Source organism: Chenopodium quinoa, unplaced genomic scaffold, assembly GCF_001683475.1.
Source record: "Chenopodium quinoa cultivar QQ74 unplaced genomic scaffold, ASM168347v1, whole genome shotgun sequence".
Lineage (NCBI taxonomy): Eukaryota > Viridiplantae > Streptophyta > Magnoliopsida > Caryophyllales > Amaranthaceae > Chenopodium > Chenopodium quinoa.
Window position 1 is genome coordinate 5,245,452 of NW_018742914.1, and position 16,252 is coordinate 5,261,703.

The 16,252-nt window shown below is 35.5% G+C and overlaps 2 protein-coding genes across 2 annotated transcripts; one reads left to right on the forward strand and one right to left on the reverse strand.

Moving 5' to 3' along the window:
* The first annotated feature begins 1,130 nt into the window (after positions 1–1,130).
* Positions 1,131–11,206, forward strand: LOC110727973 (vacuolar protein sorting-associated protein 2 homolog 3-like). Its single transcript, XM_021907569.1, has 11 exons — positions 1,131–1,467; positions 1,637–1,681; positions 2,245–2,279; positions 2,368–2,418; positions 2,621–2,725; positions 2,823–2,894; positions 3,099–3,170; positions 3,265–3,345; positions 4,478–4,513; positions 4,597–4,652; positions 10,809–11,206. The coding sequence occupies exons 1-11, from the start codon at positions 1,434–1,436 to the stop codon at positions 10,858–10,860; spliced, it is 639 nt and encodes a 212-aa protein (XP_021763261.1). The 5' UTR covers positions 1,131–1,433; the 3' UTR covers positions 10,861–11,206.
* A 2,105-nt stretch (positions 11,207–13,311) lies between these two features.
* LOC110727773 (piriformospora indica-insensitive protein 2-like) lies at positions 13,312–15,410 on the reverse strand. Its single transcript, XM_021907349.1, has one exon. The coding sequence runs from the start codon at positions 14,949–14,951 to the stop codon at positions 13,506–13,508; it is 1,446 nt and encodes a 481-aa protein (XP_021763041.1). The 5' UTR covers positions 14,952–15,410; the 3' UTR covers positions 13,312–13,505.
* Between the last annotated feature and the right edge of the window lie 842 nt (positions 15,411–16,252).

The following is a 16,252-nucleotide window of genomic DNA, read 5'->3' on the forward strand; positions in this document are numbered from 1 at the left end:
TTTAGCTCCTCTGTTATCTCTTGCAACTAGTATCCGGTTTTCACATAATAAGAAGCAGATTGGGTGTGCATCCATTCATACCCATCTTCCTTATTTTCTACAAGAATGGGCATAGATAGAATATTTTGAGCTGTATCAACATTGAATAAGCTTTTGACTAAAGGAACATTCCAAGTCCTGTCATCATTCCACAGTTCTCCAACCTAAATAGGTAGAGCAAATGTGTTGGGGATTTCTTGTTTGAAAGAAATAGGTTTTGTTCCTACCCAAATGTCCCGATCAATTCTTATTGAAGAGCCATTGCCTAAAGTTCTTCTGATGCCAGCCTTCAAGGTACTAATACTTCTTACCATGCTTTTGGCTGCCAGGACAATCCAGCTTTTAATAAGTGTGCCACCTGCATAGCCAAGAGTCACCGGAGAAGCTCCATACTTTACTTGGAACATTTTGCTAGCCAGCGAGTTCGGTTTTAGTGAAATCTCCATGCTTACCTAGCCACCAAAGCTGTGTTGAGAGAGGTTAGATTACGCAATCTGAGACCCCCTGCATGCTTGCGGGTGAACAACAACTATTTTTCCTTTTTTCTGGTGTTTAGAGAGCCACAAGGGCGGGGTGAGAAACAATCCCAAGATCTCCTAAAATCGAGAGAGAAGCTCAAACCACTTGAGCTATTCCTCAACTCTCAACAACAACTCTTTCTTCCTCTAGTATATTGGTTTGCATCCATGTTTGGAACTCCACCCAAAACCTTAGCATGGCTGACTTTATCTTTTGTGCCACTATGGAAGGGCACAGATAAATAGACAGTATGTGCATAGCAAGAGTCACCAGAATAGCATTGAATAGTACCGCTCTTCCAGCATAGCTAAAGTTGCAAAATTTAATAATTTGCATTTACTAGTCTATCCTACTTGCTTTATCATTCATCGCATTCTCTCTCCTTTTTTTTAACATGTACATGTGTGTCTAACTTGAACGCGTCAATTAAATAGAAATACATCAAGTATATTAATGTGTATAAATTACAAACATTAATCAAATTTTATTAGATAAATAGTGTAAAAACTCAAAAATAATTCACTCTTTTAAACACGAAGAAATAACACTTCAAAAAATGGAGCAAATACTAATTGTGTTTGCACACCCGATTCACTGGAGTTTAGTTCCAACTCCGGAGCGAGTACTCGTAATCGAAACATAATTGTTAAAAACAGGGAACCGGAAAAAGAGAAACGACCGAGGAAGCAACAATCCTTGATAGGAAGAAAACTAGAGAGAAGAGCGTGTAAACTACCCAGTAAAAAACCTCTTCTTCCCAAACTCATCAAAAAGTCTTCCAACGGTTCGATTTCCACTCTTTCTCTCTCCTCCCCAATAACCCTTAAAAGGGATTCAAATTTCAAAAATTCCCAATTTTACAGGTTTCACCCACCATGAACATCTTTAAGAAGAAACCTACTGCCAAAGGTACTTAATTTTTGCCCTAATTTTCTTATGTTTTGATTGATTTCCTCACTTTTCTAAAGCTTGAATTACTGCAATTTCTGGGTTTTTATTTAATTAAGCTAAATTTGATATTTGATCAATTATTTTAATTTTACTAAGTTTATGGAATTGTTGTGATCTTTAATTACAGAGGCACTTCGGGAAAGTAAGAGAGAAATGGCAAATGCTACCCGAGGTATTGTTTGATTTTTAGTTTTACTCAATTGATTTTCTTGAATTGTTTATTTATTGATGTTATATACTACTTTGGAGTTTAATTTTTACTAGTAAATTATCAAGTGATTATTATAGTAATCATACTTCAGTTTAATATATTATTGTACGTGAAATGGGAATACATTAGTTCTCATACATTAGTAATCATACTTCAGTTGAATATATTATTGTATATTTCTGATGAAGTTATGAGTTTTAAGTTTGGACTTTCAATTGTAGTACTTAAACTTCATTTGAAGCTCATCACTTTACCTAGGGAAGTCTTCATAAGTGGGTAATTGTTGAATTGGGGGGTTTCATTGGACAAAACTTCTTAATTATTACAGACTTTGAAATTTGATCGACTAGATTTTTGAATTATTATTTGCGCGATTTTGATACTTGATTTGTTTAATTAAGCTATTGGGTTAAACTGCTAATGATTATAATTCAATTGTTAGGTTTGATCACCCAATATATTGTGCTGGCGTTGTCATGTAATAATCTATGCTGATTTGTGTGGTGTACTTGCCCTTATTTCAGGCATCGAAAAGGAAATTTCTGCACTACAAGTGGAAGTATGTCAATTGTGTTATGGTTCTAACTTTTTTTATTAGGCTCGACTGCTTGAGTATATATGTCTGATGTAATATGCTATGATGACAGGAAAAGAGGCTGGTAGCTGAAATTAAAAAAACTGCAAAAACAGGCAATGAGGTAGGGCATACTCCACCCCCCATCCAAAAAAAAATAACACTTTAAAATGGAAGGAAAAAGTCTCTCAATGGTAATTGTATATGGGAATGTCGGAAGTGTGTGTATTCCGGTTGCTAACACTTATCTTGGAATACATCCATCTCCATGTTCCAACTTTTGGCCTTAAAATTGATAACTTTACTTAAAAGTATCTAATCTGCAGGCTGCAACTAAAATTCTTGCCCGTCAGCTGGTTAGACTTAGAAAACAAATTGCTAATCTGCAAGGCAGTCGAGCACAAATGAGGGGTATAGCGACACACACACAGGTGCACTCTCGAACTCCCTTCTATTATCTGAGAGTCGGTAATTAAAATTTCCGTTAATGCAAATCTCTGACCTTGACATTGTATTGCCCCTCTACAGGCCATGCATGCCCAATCCTCTGTTGCTACTGGCTTGAAGGGTGCCACCAAAGCAATGTCAGCAATGAATAAGGTTTGAACACACACCATTTACAATTTTATGTACAGTGGATATATTTTCATGTTCAATTGTATATATCTGTTTAAACTCTTATAAATATTACTGATAAGTAATTATTGTGTCCCCCTCCCCCCTTCCCTTCCCCCCCCCAAAAAAAAAAAAAGTGCGCTTACATCAGAATTGATTAAATTGATTAATGGTTTTCTATTTTGTCAGCAAATGGCACCTGCAAAACAAATGAAAATATTGCAAGATTTTCAGAAACAATCCGCCCAGATGGACATGACAGTAAGTTTTACCAATGCTGCTGCATTCCTCTGTGAAGTATGCATCCTTTTTTTGACAGGGAAGTATGGACCTTGATTTTCAATCTTCTTTGCAGACTGAAATGATGTCTGATGCAATTGACGATGCTTTAGACAATGATGAAGCTGAAGAGGAAACAGACGAGTTAACAAATCAGGTTTATATCATCATCTGACAACTGGGAGTGTGCTTTGTTCTTTTAACTCATTTTGATCTTGTGCCAAATAAATAATTATTACAGTGTATCAGATTGCTTATAGTTTATGGTTTAACCTTCTCAAGTATCCTCGTCCATCATCTTGAAAACACTGATAAACATGATATGTATGGTAAATGTTTTGTTCATTGTTTGGTTTATGTTAGTTGCTATATTAAGGGAACATGAGTTTAAACTTCAAAAATTAGAATTCATTGTAGAAAATGCTTCAAATAATCTGCATTCTACTATCATGGGAACACTGAATTTGTTGATTTTCATGCGAGTTAGTGATATATAGATGAAACAGACTTAAAAGTGCCTCATCTTCTCATTTATACATTAACTAGGTTAGATCCCGTGCCATGCACGGTAATTTCAATATTTATCATTAGTTTAATACAATTATTTTACTATAAAAAATAATACTTCCTCCGTTTTTTTATTATTGCACCACAAGGGTTGGGTGCAAATATTTTGATTGTGGAAAAAAGTAAGAGAGAGAAAGGTAAAAATACAAAATTGCCCATGTGACATATAGATAAACTAAAAAGTAAGTGTAAAAAGTAAGGGTATGTTGTGTATTTGTAGTGTGAACACAAATAATTTTTTTCCTAAAAAGGAAATGGTGCAATATTTGTGAAACTTCCTAAAAAGGCAAGTGGTGCAATAATAAAAGAACGGAGGAAGTATCAAATTGCAAAATAGGATGAAAGTTTTGTAATTACGATTTATTTAAATCATTAAAGAAAACGGAGGAAGAAATGCATGCACGACTAATACAAAATAACTATGGATTACATTACAAAGTTAGAGATAAGATTACATTATTGTATTATATGACTTTGTTCCCGTCATAAAATAAATAAATAAATCTTTGTTGAATGTGTAAAAATGAATATACTTGCCAAATAGAAAAGAAATATTATTGTAAAGTAAGTATTAAATTAAATACTTCTCTAAGAAGCTTTGGGGGGAAAAAAAAAAACATCTTTTGGAGGGAAATTTTTTAACCAGGTTATGACAAGTGTCATTTCTGGTTTCGCCTTTAGTATAGGTATATTGATTTAATAACGTGTTCATCACTGTTCAGGTGCTTGATGAAATTGGAGTTGATGTTGCTTCACAGGTTAGTATTGGTCCAATTTTTTTTGAAATTCTCAAGCTATGTTGAGACAATATTGATGGCTATCTCCCTTGATTTTATTGCAGTTGTCAGCAGCTCCAAAGGGGAAAATTGCTGGAAAGAAAACTGAAGAAGTCAGCACGTAAGTAAACCTCTCTGCCCCCCCCCCCCCTTTATATCAAAATTCATTTGTATCAGGAACTTGCATTATTTATTTTGTAATTCCAGCATAGCAGAAGATCAATAGCTGGTAGCATTAGCTACTTTTAACTATTTACGAATTATGTAACTACCGCAAAGGGTTTGTACATGGCATGTATCTTATACCGGAGTAGGTAGTTCTAGGCTGGCCTTATACTGATTCTCTAGCTACCTTATTTGATTGGTTGATTGCTTATTTGCTTGATTATGTGGGTATCAGAAACACTGTCATGTGATCCTCTAATATGTAGGGTTTCTTGCAGATCAGCTAGATTCTCCTTGTATCCTAACAACAAATGAAGACAAAATTGCAATAGGGCTAATTTTTAATTATTAATGTGCTTCAAAAATGCTTATTTAAAAAAAAAAATGGTTTAGGGTTGATGACTTGATGGCCCTGTTCCCAGCTCTGAGCTTATGCTTAAAATTCTTTTGGAAGCTAGGTTAGGCTAACATGTTCATCAATAGCTGGTAGCATTAGCTATTAGTTACCCTGATGAGATTAAAAAAAGTTAATGTTCATCATCATAGTACACAGCTGTAGAAAAATTAATAGCGGTAGTCTTAATAGTATTCTGTATTAGTTAGCACTAACAGAATAATAATAGTTGAAAAAATATTTAGTCTTTAATAATTTTCTCTATTTTTCAATTGGTTCAATGATTCATCCATGGTATCTAAATAACCCATTATTTACTATGTTTTGCATCCCGATTTTGAGTTTGATTTCAATCTAAACTTTGTTAGGCTTAACAGAAGCAAAACACGATAAGTAAACAAGATCAATGAACAAAACAAAGGTGCAAAAGATAAAAATGAAAAACGCTATCAGTACGTGGTAAACCATCCATGGCTAGTTGGGAAAAATCAACTGTGTAATGAACTGACTTAGGGGAGGGTATTACAGGTAATTAGTATGTTAGTAGTCATCAAATGTAGTACATAATAAGGGAAAATTGGCAATGAATCAAAGATGTCTGGTGTGCACATGAGACAAAAACTTGTTCTAGAATCATCCTTGGGATGGAGCATGTAACTATGTATAAAAAGGCTCAAGGCGCACCAAGGCGTTTTAGAGTGAGGCGCGCCTCATTGAAGCGAGGCGCGTATAATGAGCAATAAAAAAATTCTGAAAAAAACTCTTTGTGCGCCTCAGGGGCGCGCCTTAGCTGCGACTCTTCGAAGTCGTCTCGCCTTGACCATAAAAAGCGCATGACCTCTAACACCTCAGTGCCTAGGCGCACTTTTTCAAACATTGGCATGTAAATATATATTGGAAGATAGATATTGAGAAGGATAGGCAGAAATTTGTATTGAAGGGAAATCTTAGAGAGTCATGGCATAAACCATTGTTAGAGAGTGATAGCCTCAAGTTTTTCTTAGAGTGATAGCGTCAAGTGATTGTGACTTGTGAGAGTGATAGCCTCAAGCTATTGTGAGAGTAATATCCTAAAGCTATTAACCTATCAATCAGTATTCAAGCTTCCATCTTTATTATTTCTTCATATTCAATCAATTTACTAAAATCAGTTTATATAGTTCACTAGTTAGCAGATTATCTAGTCCATTACACAATGTCACTAATCCTTCAACGAATATTTGTAACCCCCTCTCAATACCCCGTATTTATCCATTCGCATCTCAAGAACTCTAATCCAGTTTCTTATGCATGTTCGAGTGTTTGACACCCATCCCAAACATCCAATGACCCCAAAACCAATCCCAAACATTACAGCCCCTCTTTCAAGACTATATCTTGTATCCTAAGAGTGTTTACAAATTCTCTCACTGTTTTATTATACACCCAAATATCCAATAACCTCAAAACCTCTTTAAATAGAATTACTCTTCTAAGTAAACAATATTCTAAAATTTATCCTACGTTTAGAATATTAGAAGGATATCAGGATACTAAATATTATCTTCCTAATAATGAAATAGGAACATAAATATTAGAGAATCCTAAAACAACCAAGCTAAGGAAACTAATTAAGTCCGCAAGCAAAACCTGCATAACCAACTCTTCCTTTCTCCACTCATTGACATGGGCCATGGTCTCAGTTGTGGCACCATGATTGTACTCGTAATGCTTTTGCTTCAGTTTCTTGTTTCACTTGCTATGTTCTTTGACCTCTTTTGCAAAAGAATTTTTAACCTATGTGTCTTCTGACAACAGTCACCCCACTAACCTTGTTGAACTTGCCATATCCATAAAATTCTCCCCTCAAGCCTAACAGGTCCAACTCTTTGATCGAGATCCATTATTTATACCCTAACAACTTCCATATTGGGTTTTTACCCAACCAACTTTAGATGGTACTTTTGTGTAACCTAATGTTGGCACACACAACCCCAGCCCCTCCTCCCCTATAAACTTTGAAACAATTGCAAGCAATGCTCCAGAGCACTCATCAAGATTTAACTAATGGCCTGAACATATTGAAAACCACTTAGAACTTTAAAGTGAAAGGATTTAAATTAATATCTTTAGAAAAGAATTTGTCGTCCCTTGGGACATTCTAACACAAGTTTTGTCTTGTTCGTGTTTTACATAACTTGAAAAGTTGAAAATCAACCATGACTGCTCTTGGTTCATCAAATTCACACATTTCAACTATACTTTCATTAGATTGATATAATATGCTTCCTTTTCTCGCTTTGTTTTCAACAAGTCAATTTTAGTAGTTGGTTAGCTTCTGCTAACTATTTAGCCTCACATAGAGCTGAGATCAGATACTCGCACTTAGTTTACTTTTCAATCACCCTCACAAGAACTGCATAGGTTACTTCTTTATTTTTTTTATCAGATTGTTGAATTTAATTTCAGTCACGTATCCCAACTTTCGGCACACAACCCAAGCTCAATCTGGCAGCATAAACAAAACTTGCCTGTCGCAGTGTCACTCTTTCTCTGCTTTGACATACTGCCATTGCTAACTTGCTAAGAAGTATTATCCTATTTTAGCCTTGTGTCTATCTTTCAGTTTTTCAAAAATCTATCTATGAGACTCTTGATCTTCCCCTTTTTACTGGTTTTCATGTAACAATCAGCATTGCCAATTTCCACTCAGATGGAAATATGGAATCTTGTGCCTGCTTATACATTACGGGAAAATACAACTTTATCATCATGATAAACAAAAAAAAATTGTTTATTTAGTGGCATTTTTGTAAATAAATGAACAACTTTTTATTACATGTGGGCCCACAAATGTTGATTTATTACGAAAATGCCATAACTTGGATTTTTTGTTGATTTATTTACCAAAATGCCACTAGATAAACGATCTTTGCTTATCATGATGATAAACTAGGGTTTCCTTACATTACTTATATAGGTTCCTTATTTACTTTAGAAAAAATTGGTACGAAGTGTAATTTTTTGGCTCGCTGAAGAGTTGAGGACCTAGAGGTGTTTGTTTCATGTGTTGAGGCGTGGCTAAACAACATATACGGATTGTGTGATGGATGTGGTAAGATGGTGGATAATGGCAGCAAATGATAATGATATCAGAAGGGGAGATTTAAAACATGAAAATTTTCAGAAGTTAGAACTACCCATCTGTTAAGTAATTGTTAATAGTGGTAAAGAAAATGGATTTTTTGAATAAATTTGTAAGAAAATTAATGCTCATTCCCATAGTAATGCTAGTTCACCCCCAAAACTATACTTTTTCTTCGCAAAATTTCATTAACATCCATTACCATTTGGGGGTGGTGTGGATAGCAAGGGATATTTATGAAGAAAAACACAAGTTTGGGGATAAGATTGCAAATATGTGGATATTAGGGGGTTATTTTGCTTGTCAAATTACACTTATATTCATTTCATTTTTGCTTTTTTATAACTAGCTACCATACAAACAAGCCAAAAATGGTGATGGAATAGCATCATGTGTATTGTAATGTAGAGTAGTCCAACCTACTTGTCTCGTAGAGTCGTAGTAGTTGTAGAGGATGGGAAGATATGGTCTTCTTTAGGCAAATTGGTGGGACTGGGACATAGAAGTGTGTGCTCCCATGGTTGGCTGGTACTATGTACCATTTTCTCTAGAGGCTTACTCTTGTACTAAAATCAAATTCTCTCATTTCATCCCTCCATGATATACTTCCTACTTTTCTTGCACCCCAGGACACCAACCTAATGGAACTATTTTTTTTTTATGTATAAAAATTATGGTACATTATATTCTCACAAAATATTCACTCTTCTTTTAGCCTTTCGTCTGGTTTTATACCTCTTCGACTCATACTTTTGGGGCAACAGTTAGATTTCTCGAGTTGCCTTGACTTCATATCATGCGTTTATTATGGTTTTACATGACGAAATTTTTAGATTTACTGACATTCTGTCAATTGTGTTCAACTATAACTGTACCTGGATAAATATTTTCAACATAGAGAGCAATGTGTTCCTTTCGATCATTCAAAATGCGTACACTTGTTTTATTGATCTTTCTTATTCAGGGCATGCCTGCTTTCCCTAAAATAAAGGGGCAAAATTTGATAGGGTAACTTTCACTAGAAGGATCAACTAAAGTTTTTTTTCCCCCCCTTAAGTTACAAAGTTGTCCAAAAGGAAAGAGTAAATAAGACAGAGATCCAATTATAACCACTTTGGGCTTAATCCAAATCCATGGTGGTTAAAATTGGCAATGGAGATTTTTTATCATCTCCGGTCAATTTCAGCTACCTTAGGCTTAAAATTTAACCCACATAAATCACGGCAGAGGCAAGATCATCAAGAACTGAGTGAATAAGAGATAAATGGAGTAAGAGGAAGACAAAAGCAGAGGTAGTGGTAGTGGTGGTGGGTGGAGGAGAGTAAGGTTGGGGAGGGGTGAGATATATTGGGGAAAAAATAGGATAAGAGGGTAATTTGTTCAAGGGGAAAAATTACTTTGTAGGGGAGGGGGAGCTGGGAAACAAAATTACTGTATTGAGGGTAATAATATCCTTATAATTGTATCCTCATTTCGGCAATACAAAACATCATTTTTTCCCCTCCCTTAAAAACAATTTCTGCATGTTATGTTTAGACTTGACAATACCTTAAGAAAAAATTCCGTCTGTTGTAGCAATCTAGCAGTGGTGTTTTTCCTTGTTAAAAATTTGCTTTAGGTAGTGCATCAAACAAACTTTTAGCTCCTTGTATAAAGCAAATGCTGTTTTATTACTTGATACTGCCATTCTATGTTTCTTTGATTGCTACTGATGTGTGGACAATTCCAATGAGTTTGTGACCGCTCTTTAGCCTTGACCATCTTGATAATTTGCTGCATCTGGCTTAAGATTTTCATCACTTTCACTTTGGCCGTTTTTACAATCACTACTTACTACAGGCCTACCGTAATCATTGGCTATACCAACTTTGTTCACAGGCTTTCCTTTCCCTTTTAATGCTGTTCTCTTTGGTGAACTTTACTTTAGAAATTGAGCTGAAGTGTTTTATTATTAAGGTGATGAGATGGCAAAGTTGACGATTGTAAGCCTATGGGCCTAAATTTTTAGTAGCATCATTGTTGATCATCTGAAAGTTGGCCCTTGAGTTTCTCTTATATGTATGTATGCTCATGTCTCTGAGCTTTTTAGTTTTTAATGTAGCTGATGAATCATAGATGTCCTGGCTGACTTTGCTCTACGTGAACATTCCTTCCGTGTTCAAGAATCTGGTATCTTCATTTACATGGAAGCAATTGATCCTAAACTATGGCTTGCTTTATTTGCTGGCTGAACTATTTATGTTGTGGAAGATTACTGGAAAAAAGGGTTTTAATGTCGGACATACATATAGTGAAATGTTGAAATGACCAGGAAGAAAAAGACCTTATGTCCTTATATTTGTCTCTGGGTATCTTTTCATTACCCGTGAATTTCAAGCAACTGATTATTTAGTTCTTGTCAGTCATCACCCTCTCATCATTTTATATAGCAATGTATGGTTTTAGTTTCTTGCTAGGGATTCACTATTATTTGGGGCATTTTGGTGCTAGTTCTGTGTGACCTGTTCTTATATCTCATTTAATTTCTTGTGGAACATTACATTGATTAACTATATCTATCAATTGTGTGGCATTTTCCTTCTCTCTTTCTTCAGGTCCGGCATTGATGATCTAGAGGAGAGACTGGCTGCGCTTAGGGGTACATGAACCTTTCAGTGCAAGCCTTCATTGGTTATTGCAAATTGATGCTTACTAGTACTTACTCCGATGTGCTACGGATATACCTTACGGTGAGGGAGGAAGCTTAACGAGCTGATTTTCTTCTCGTTAGTTGTCATTTGTATAATTCATATGCATTTTAATGACCAAGCAGTTGTTTTCCTGAGCCATCTTTCTGATTTGAGTTCGTTATTATTTAACAACAAAACTTGTATTCAGTGGACCAGTAATATTATACTTCGTATTGTATATAGTGTTTTGTGTATACTGCGTTCGTTCCTAGCTGAATTTAATTTTTAAAATTCAGTTTCAAATAGAGCTTAGTTTGTGCCAATTTGAATGGACTAACTAAACCTTTTGTACTCCACATCTATGATTGATGATAATTAACTGAGTGAAGTCTGTCTGAATTTGGTTTAGAGATGTCAAACAGCCTGTCTTTTTCGGTGGTGGGAGAACTTGTAAGGCCATGCTGTAGTAGTTGATGAATCGACAATGGAGCTCAAGTAAGAACTCTGAAGTAGGGCTTATATTATGTTTATTGACATTTCACCTTTATTAACAAAATATAATACAAGTTTAGACAGTGGTTAGTTGATGTATTAGTGAAAACAAGATTAGTCGTTTAGATAATATTCCAGTAAAAATAAATTTAGACAATTTAGGGCTTGTTTATATTTACTGAGCTGAACTGAACTGATTGGAGCTTAACTGAACAGAACTTATTAGAGCTGAATTGAACTGAATTGAACTGATTGAAGTTAAACTGAACTGATTGGAGCTGAACTGAACTGAGGGTCTGTTCTCATTGACTGAACTCAGCTGAACTGGACTGAACTGAATATTTTATAAGAGAAGGAAATTAGGAGTTGAACTGAGCTGAACTGAACTGAATTTCAATGTAAGAGAACAGGCCCTGAAATTAAGTAAATGTGAATAGGCCCTTAGTTTCTGACAAAATTAGTCAGATAATGCATATTGTGAAATCTTTTTTTTTTTTTTACCCATTAGATGATTTACTTTAAGACAACGTAAAGACTATAATAGACCCGATCTACAATAACTTATTGTAGACCCAACCTTCTTGTATACCATACGAATGTGATTATATCATATGAAATGTGATTATATTATTACAAAAGTGATTATATTATCTTGAAACTGTTAGGTAAATGTATCACTCAAAAAGTGAATTTATCATTCTAAAAAGTATCAAATAGTAAATTACATCTTTCAAAAGAGGATTTTTAAATTTTATCATCTTAAATATAATTATATAATCTCATCAAATGGTTTAATATGAGATCAAAATATGACTCACAAAAAGATAATTATATATCATTTAAAAAAGTGATTATATTATTTGAAAGTGTCAAATTTTGGGTCTACAATAATTTATTGTAGACCGGGTCCATACAAGACCAATTATTATGACAAAATATGTCAGATAATGCAAATTTGTAAAAGCTCTTTTTTGAAACCCTTTATATTAGGGTAGATCATCCAAAAAAAATTGTGAAATCTTTTTCTAAATCATTTTATGTATATAATCACTCTTTTTTCCAAAAAAAAAAAAAAAAAATGTAACCTTTCCACTTTATGTAAGCTAAAAATTAAATAATGTTAAGTGCAAAATTGATGTTTGACAGTAGTAATAAAAGCCATCTCTATTCACAGAAACACCACACTCCCAACAAAAAGAAAAAGTGGGCAGAAAAGAACACACACATTTTGCTGTTTGCCCCCAACATTTATAACTTTGGACTTTAGTCTAGCCTTACAAACTTTAATCGACATAATCCAGCCTACAGCAGACCTACTCTTACAGCTATATACCTTCTTAGGCAACCTAGAGTCCTGTTATCTGATTTTCATGACAATTGAAATTCATGCTACATCTCCTTTCTTTTTCATTTGCACAACCCACAAACAAGATCGTCAACATGTAATTTCCTAATTCCTCCCATTGAAATTTTTTTACTGTTAATGGAGTACTACTCGTGGAGTCTTACTAATATGATAACTAATTTCCGACATATGAATAAGTATTACGTACTTGTAATTGTTAAGACACGTAAAAGCTTTTATGATTATGATCATATAAATGGTCGATATTACACCACAATTAGCGGCTAGTAGTATTAATTTATGCATAGTGCTATATTTTTTTTTTTGATGTGAATGAGGAGCAAAGCTCCGGGAAATAAAGCAAACTAAACAGAAATTAAACGTGGCAAAGCCACCCCTACTCTATCCTCATACAAAATACGTCCTAGTTCGATCCAAAGTATTAATTTATGCATAGTGCTATATAGCTCGTCATAACCCATCCAAAGTGTTAGCACCCGTACATGAAAATGAAGCACCTTTCCATATTATCACGTTTGGAATAATTAGAAATTTAATTGTTGCAAATGATTTTCAAACACATGATAATTCGATTATATTGCAAAATTCGATAATTACAAAGATTTGCAGCTTAGTTAGCCCTCTAATTACAGCAAAATGCAAATCTGAAAATGTACATTTTTCATTTCTACCCAAGGTTAGCCTAAAACAGAAGATTACCTAAGTCTTCCCCTCTTCACAAAATTTTTGTGTGCACCAACATAGTAAAGTGTCAGTCACGTACACTAACATCCCACAAGATTAAATGACCAAAATACCCCCAATACGACAACCAAATACCAATTGCAACGGAGAGAGACACCGCCATTGCCATTGCCATTGCCATTGCCATCGACGAAAAGGGCAGCATTGGGATTTTCAGTTGTAGGACTGCAAATTTTCAAATTTCTCAAACTACCCTTAACTTGATCAACAGACCATTTCATACTCTTATCCAAGCAAATTCCAGAATTACCCTCAAGTTTAAGCTTCCCACCAATTCTAGCAACAAAAGGGGTAGAAAAGGGAATTCCACCACTTAATTGGTTATTTTGCAAATTCATCTCATTTACATGTTCCAACAACCCCAATTCTTTTGGTATTGTTCCTTCAAGTTTGTTATTGTCTAGCCCAATGTAGCTCACATTTGTCAAAAATACCCCCATAGAAGAAGGTATATTACCAACAAGACCGACCCCAGAAAGTCCAATTCCTAAAATACCCCTGAGATTTTTCCATATCTCCGGAATTGCCCCTCCCAGTGGATTCCCACTCAAGTAAACTTCCCTTAATCTGGGCATGTTACCCAAAAACAAAGGAATCCCAAAATTCCCAAATTTGTTAAACCCTAAATCAAGAAATTCAAGGTTTTGCAAATTCTTCAAATCTTCTGGAATTTTACCCACAAAATTATTGCAACTCAAATCAAGTTTAAGCAGTAATTTGAGATTACCCAAAGAATTTGGGATTGTACCCGTTAACCCATTTCTGCTCAAATCAAGCACCCTTAATTTCTCCAAAAATCCCAAATCATTTGGAATCATTCCCTTTTCCACCATTCCCAAATTCCCATTTCCAGAAATAGTAAGTTGCTCAAGCGAGGGTAATTTCGTAATTTCATCAGGTACCCCACCAGAGACGTTACTACCAGTCAAAATAAACCTCCTCAACGAAGTAAAATTACCAAAAATGCCACTGAGTGACCCAAAAAGCGCGGGATTCTCCATGAAAACGAGCTCCTCAAGCTCAGACGACACCGTTTCAAGAGAAGGGAGCAAAACAGGGGAACCCGTAAAACAACGGTAGAAGAACAGTTTACGGAGGTGAGAGAAAGAGGAGAGAGAAAGCGGGAAAGAGGAATTGGAAGAACAAGGAGGATTATCAGAAGAATCTAGAACATACCCGAAATTGAGCTCGACAATGTGGGGAGTGAAAACGGTGTCGTTTGAGTTGGGGTTGGGGAGATAGCCGCAAACGACGCCGTGTGGGGCGGAGAGACAGAGGTCATCTGGGTAGAGAGTTCGCCATTGAATTTCTGGGTTGATCGATTCGAGAGCGAGGTAGACGGATTCCTGCTCTGCTGAGTTGAGTGGTGGGAGTTGTTGTTGGTGGGAGAGGAGGAGGAGAGAGAAGAGGGTGAGTGTGAGAGTGAGGAAGAGGGTTGAAGAAGAAGAGGAGAGAGAAAACGCCATTGTTGTGGAAAATGGAGGAGGAGAGAGAAAGTGGGGTTTAGAGAGGGTTTTTAAAGAGGGAGGACTGAGGACCGTGAGGAGGTTTGTTGAAGAAGAGAAGGGTGCACAGTAATACAGTTGGGTTTTTGGTTTTGTTTTTATACTCGTTACAACTTTTGTTTTTAAAAGCACTATCTACTACGTTGATCCAAAAAAAAAATTGCAGGGGTTTTATTGTTAGAGCTGTCAAAAGATCCGACTCAAAATACCGACCCGTCTGAATCCGAGAAAATGGTGACCCAAACTCGATATGAAATCAACCCTAAACTCGAAGTAACCCGAGTATTGGATACCCGAACATGAACCGATTTGGAGATGATCCAACCCGAATGTATCCCGTAAATTATTAACCTGAACCGATCCCTACCTGAACCGAAATTGACCCAAACCTGTTTTAACACGTCAAAACTCGAATTTAACCCTACCTGAATTCAATCCGACGTGTTCCTAACCCGACCCAAATTTAACCAGACCTGTTCCTAACCCGACTCGAAATTCAACCCGACCTGTTACTAATCCGACTCGAAATCAACCCGACCTATTATTGACCCAACCCAAATTCAACCCAACTAGTTATTGACCTGACCCAAATTTTACCCAACATATTACTAACCCCGACCCGAATTCAACCCAATCTGTTACTTACTCGACCCGAAATGAACACGACTTGTTATTGACCCGACCTAAATTCAACCCAATCTGTTACTTACTCGACCCGAAATGAACACGACTTGTTATTGACCCGACCTAAATTCAACCCAAATTGTTCTTAACCCGAAGTAATATGAACTTATTGTATTTTATCTAAACTTACTTGAACCTGTCATCTCGAATATGAACTTATTTGAAATTGTTATCCCTAAAATGAGTGGAATCAATGTGAATACTGAATAGATTAGAATAAACCTATCTTATTGGAATTAATATGAACTTATTATGTAGAACTTATCTAAACTTATTAGAACTTTTTAGCTCGAATTTAAACTTATCTTACAATAAATGAAATAATTGATAATGATTAAATGTGAACGTCATTGCATTACATCATGAGTTGTTAACAAACTGACCCTAAAAATGTACCTAAACCCAATATGACCCGACCTGAAATCAACCTGAAACCCAAATTAACCCAATATTTGAGACCCGAAACCGAACATGACCCAACCTAGAAATGACCAACCTGATTATAACCCACGAATTATTGACTTGAATAAAACCCGCCTTGAACCAGAACATGACCCGACTTGATTGTAACTCGCAAT

Bases quoted from the DNA above. Each gene is read 5' to 3' on its own strand.
- LOC110727973 (XM_021907569.1), top strand. From the start codon at position 1,434: ATGAACATCTTTAAGAAGAAACCTACTGCCAAAG. The intron at 1,468-1,636 runs GTACTTAATTTT...CTTTAATTACAG, and splicing joins GAAGAAACCTACTGCCAAAG to AGGCACTTCGGGAAAGTAAG. The intron at 1,682-2,244 runs GTATTGTTTGAT...CCCTTATTTCAG, and splicing joins AATGGCAAATGCTACCCGAG to GCATCGAAAAGGAAATTTCT.
- LOC110727773 (XM_021907349.1), bottom strand. From the start codon at position 14,951: ATGGCGTTTTCTCTCTCCTCTTCTTCTTCAACCCTCTTCCTCACTCTC.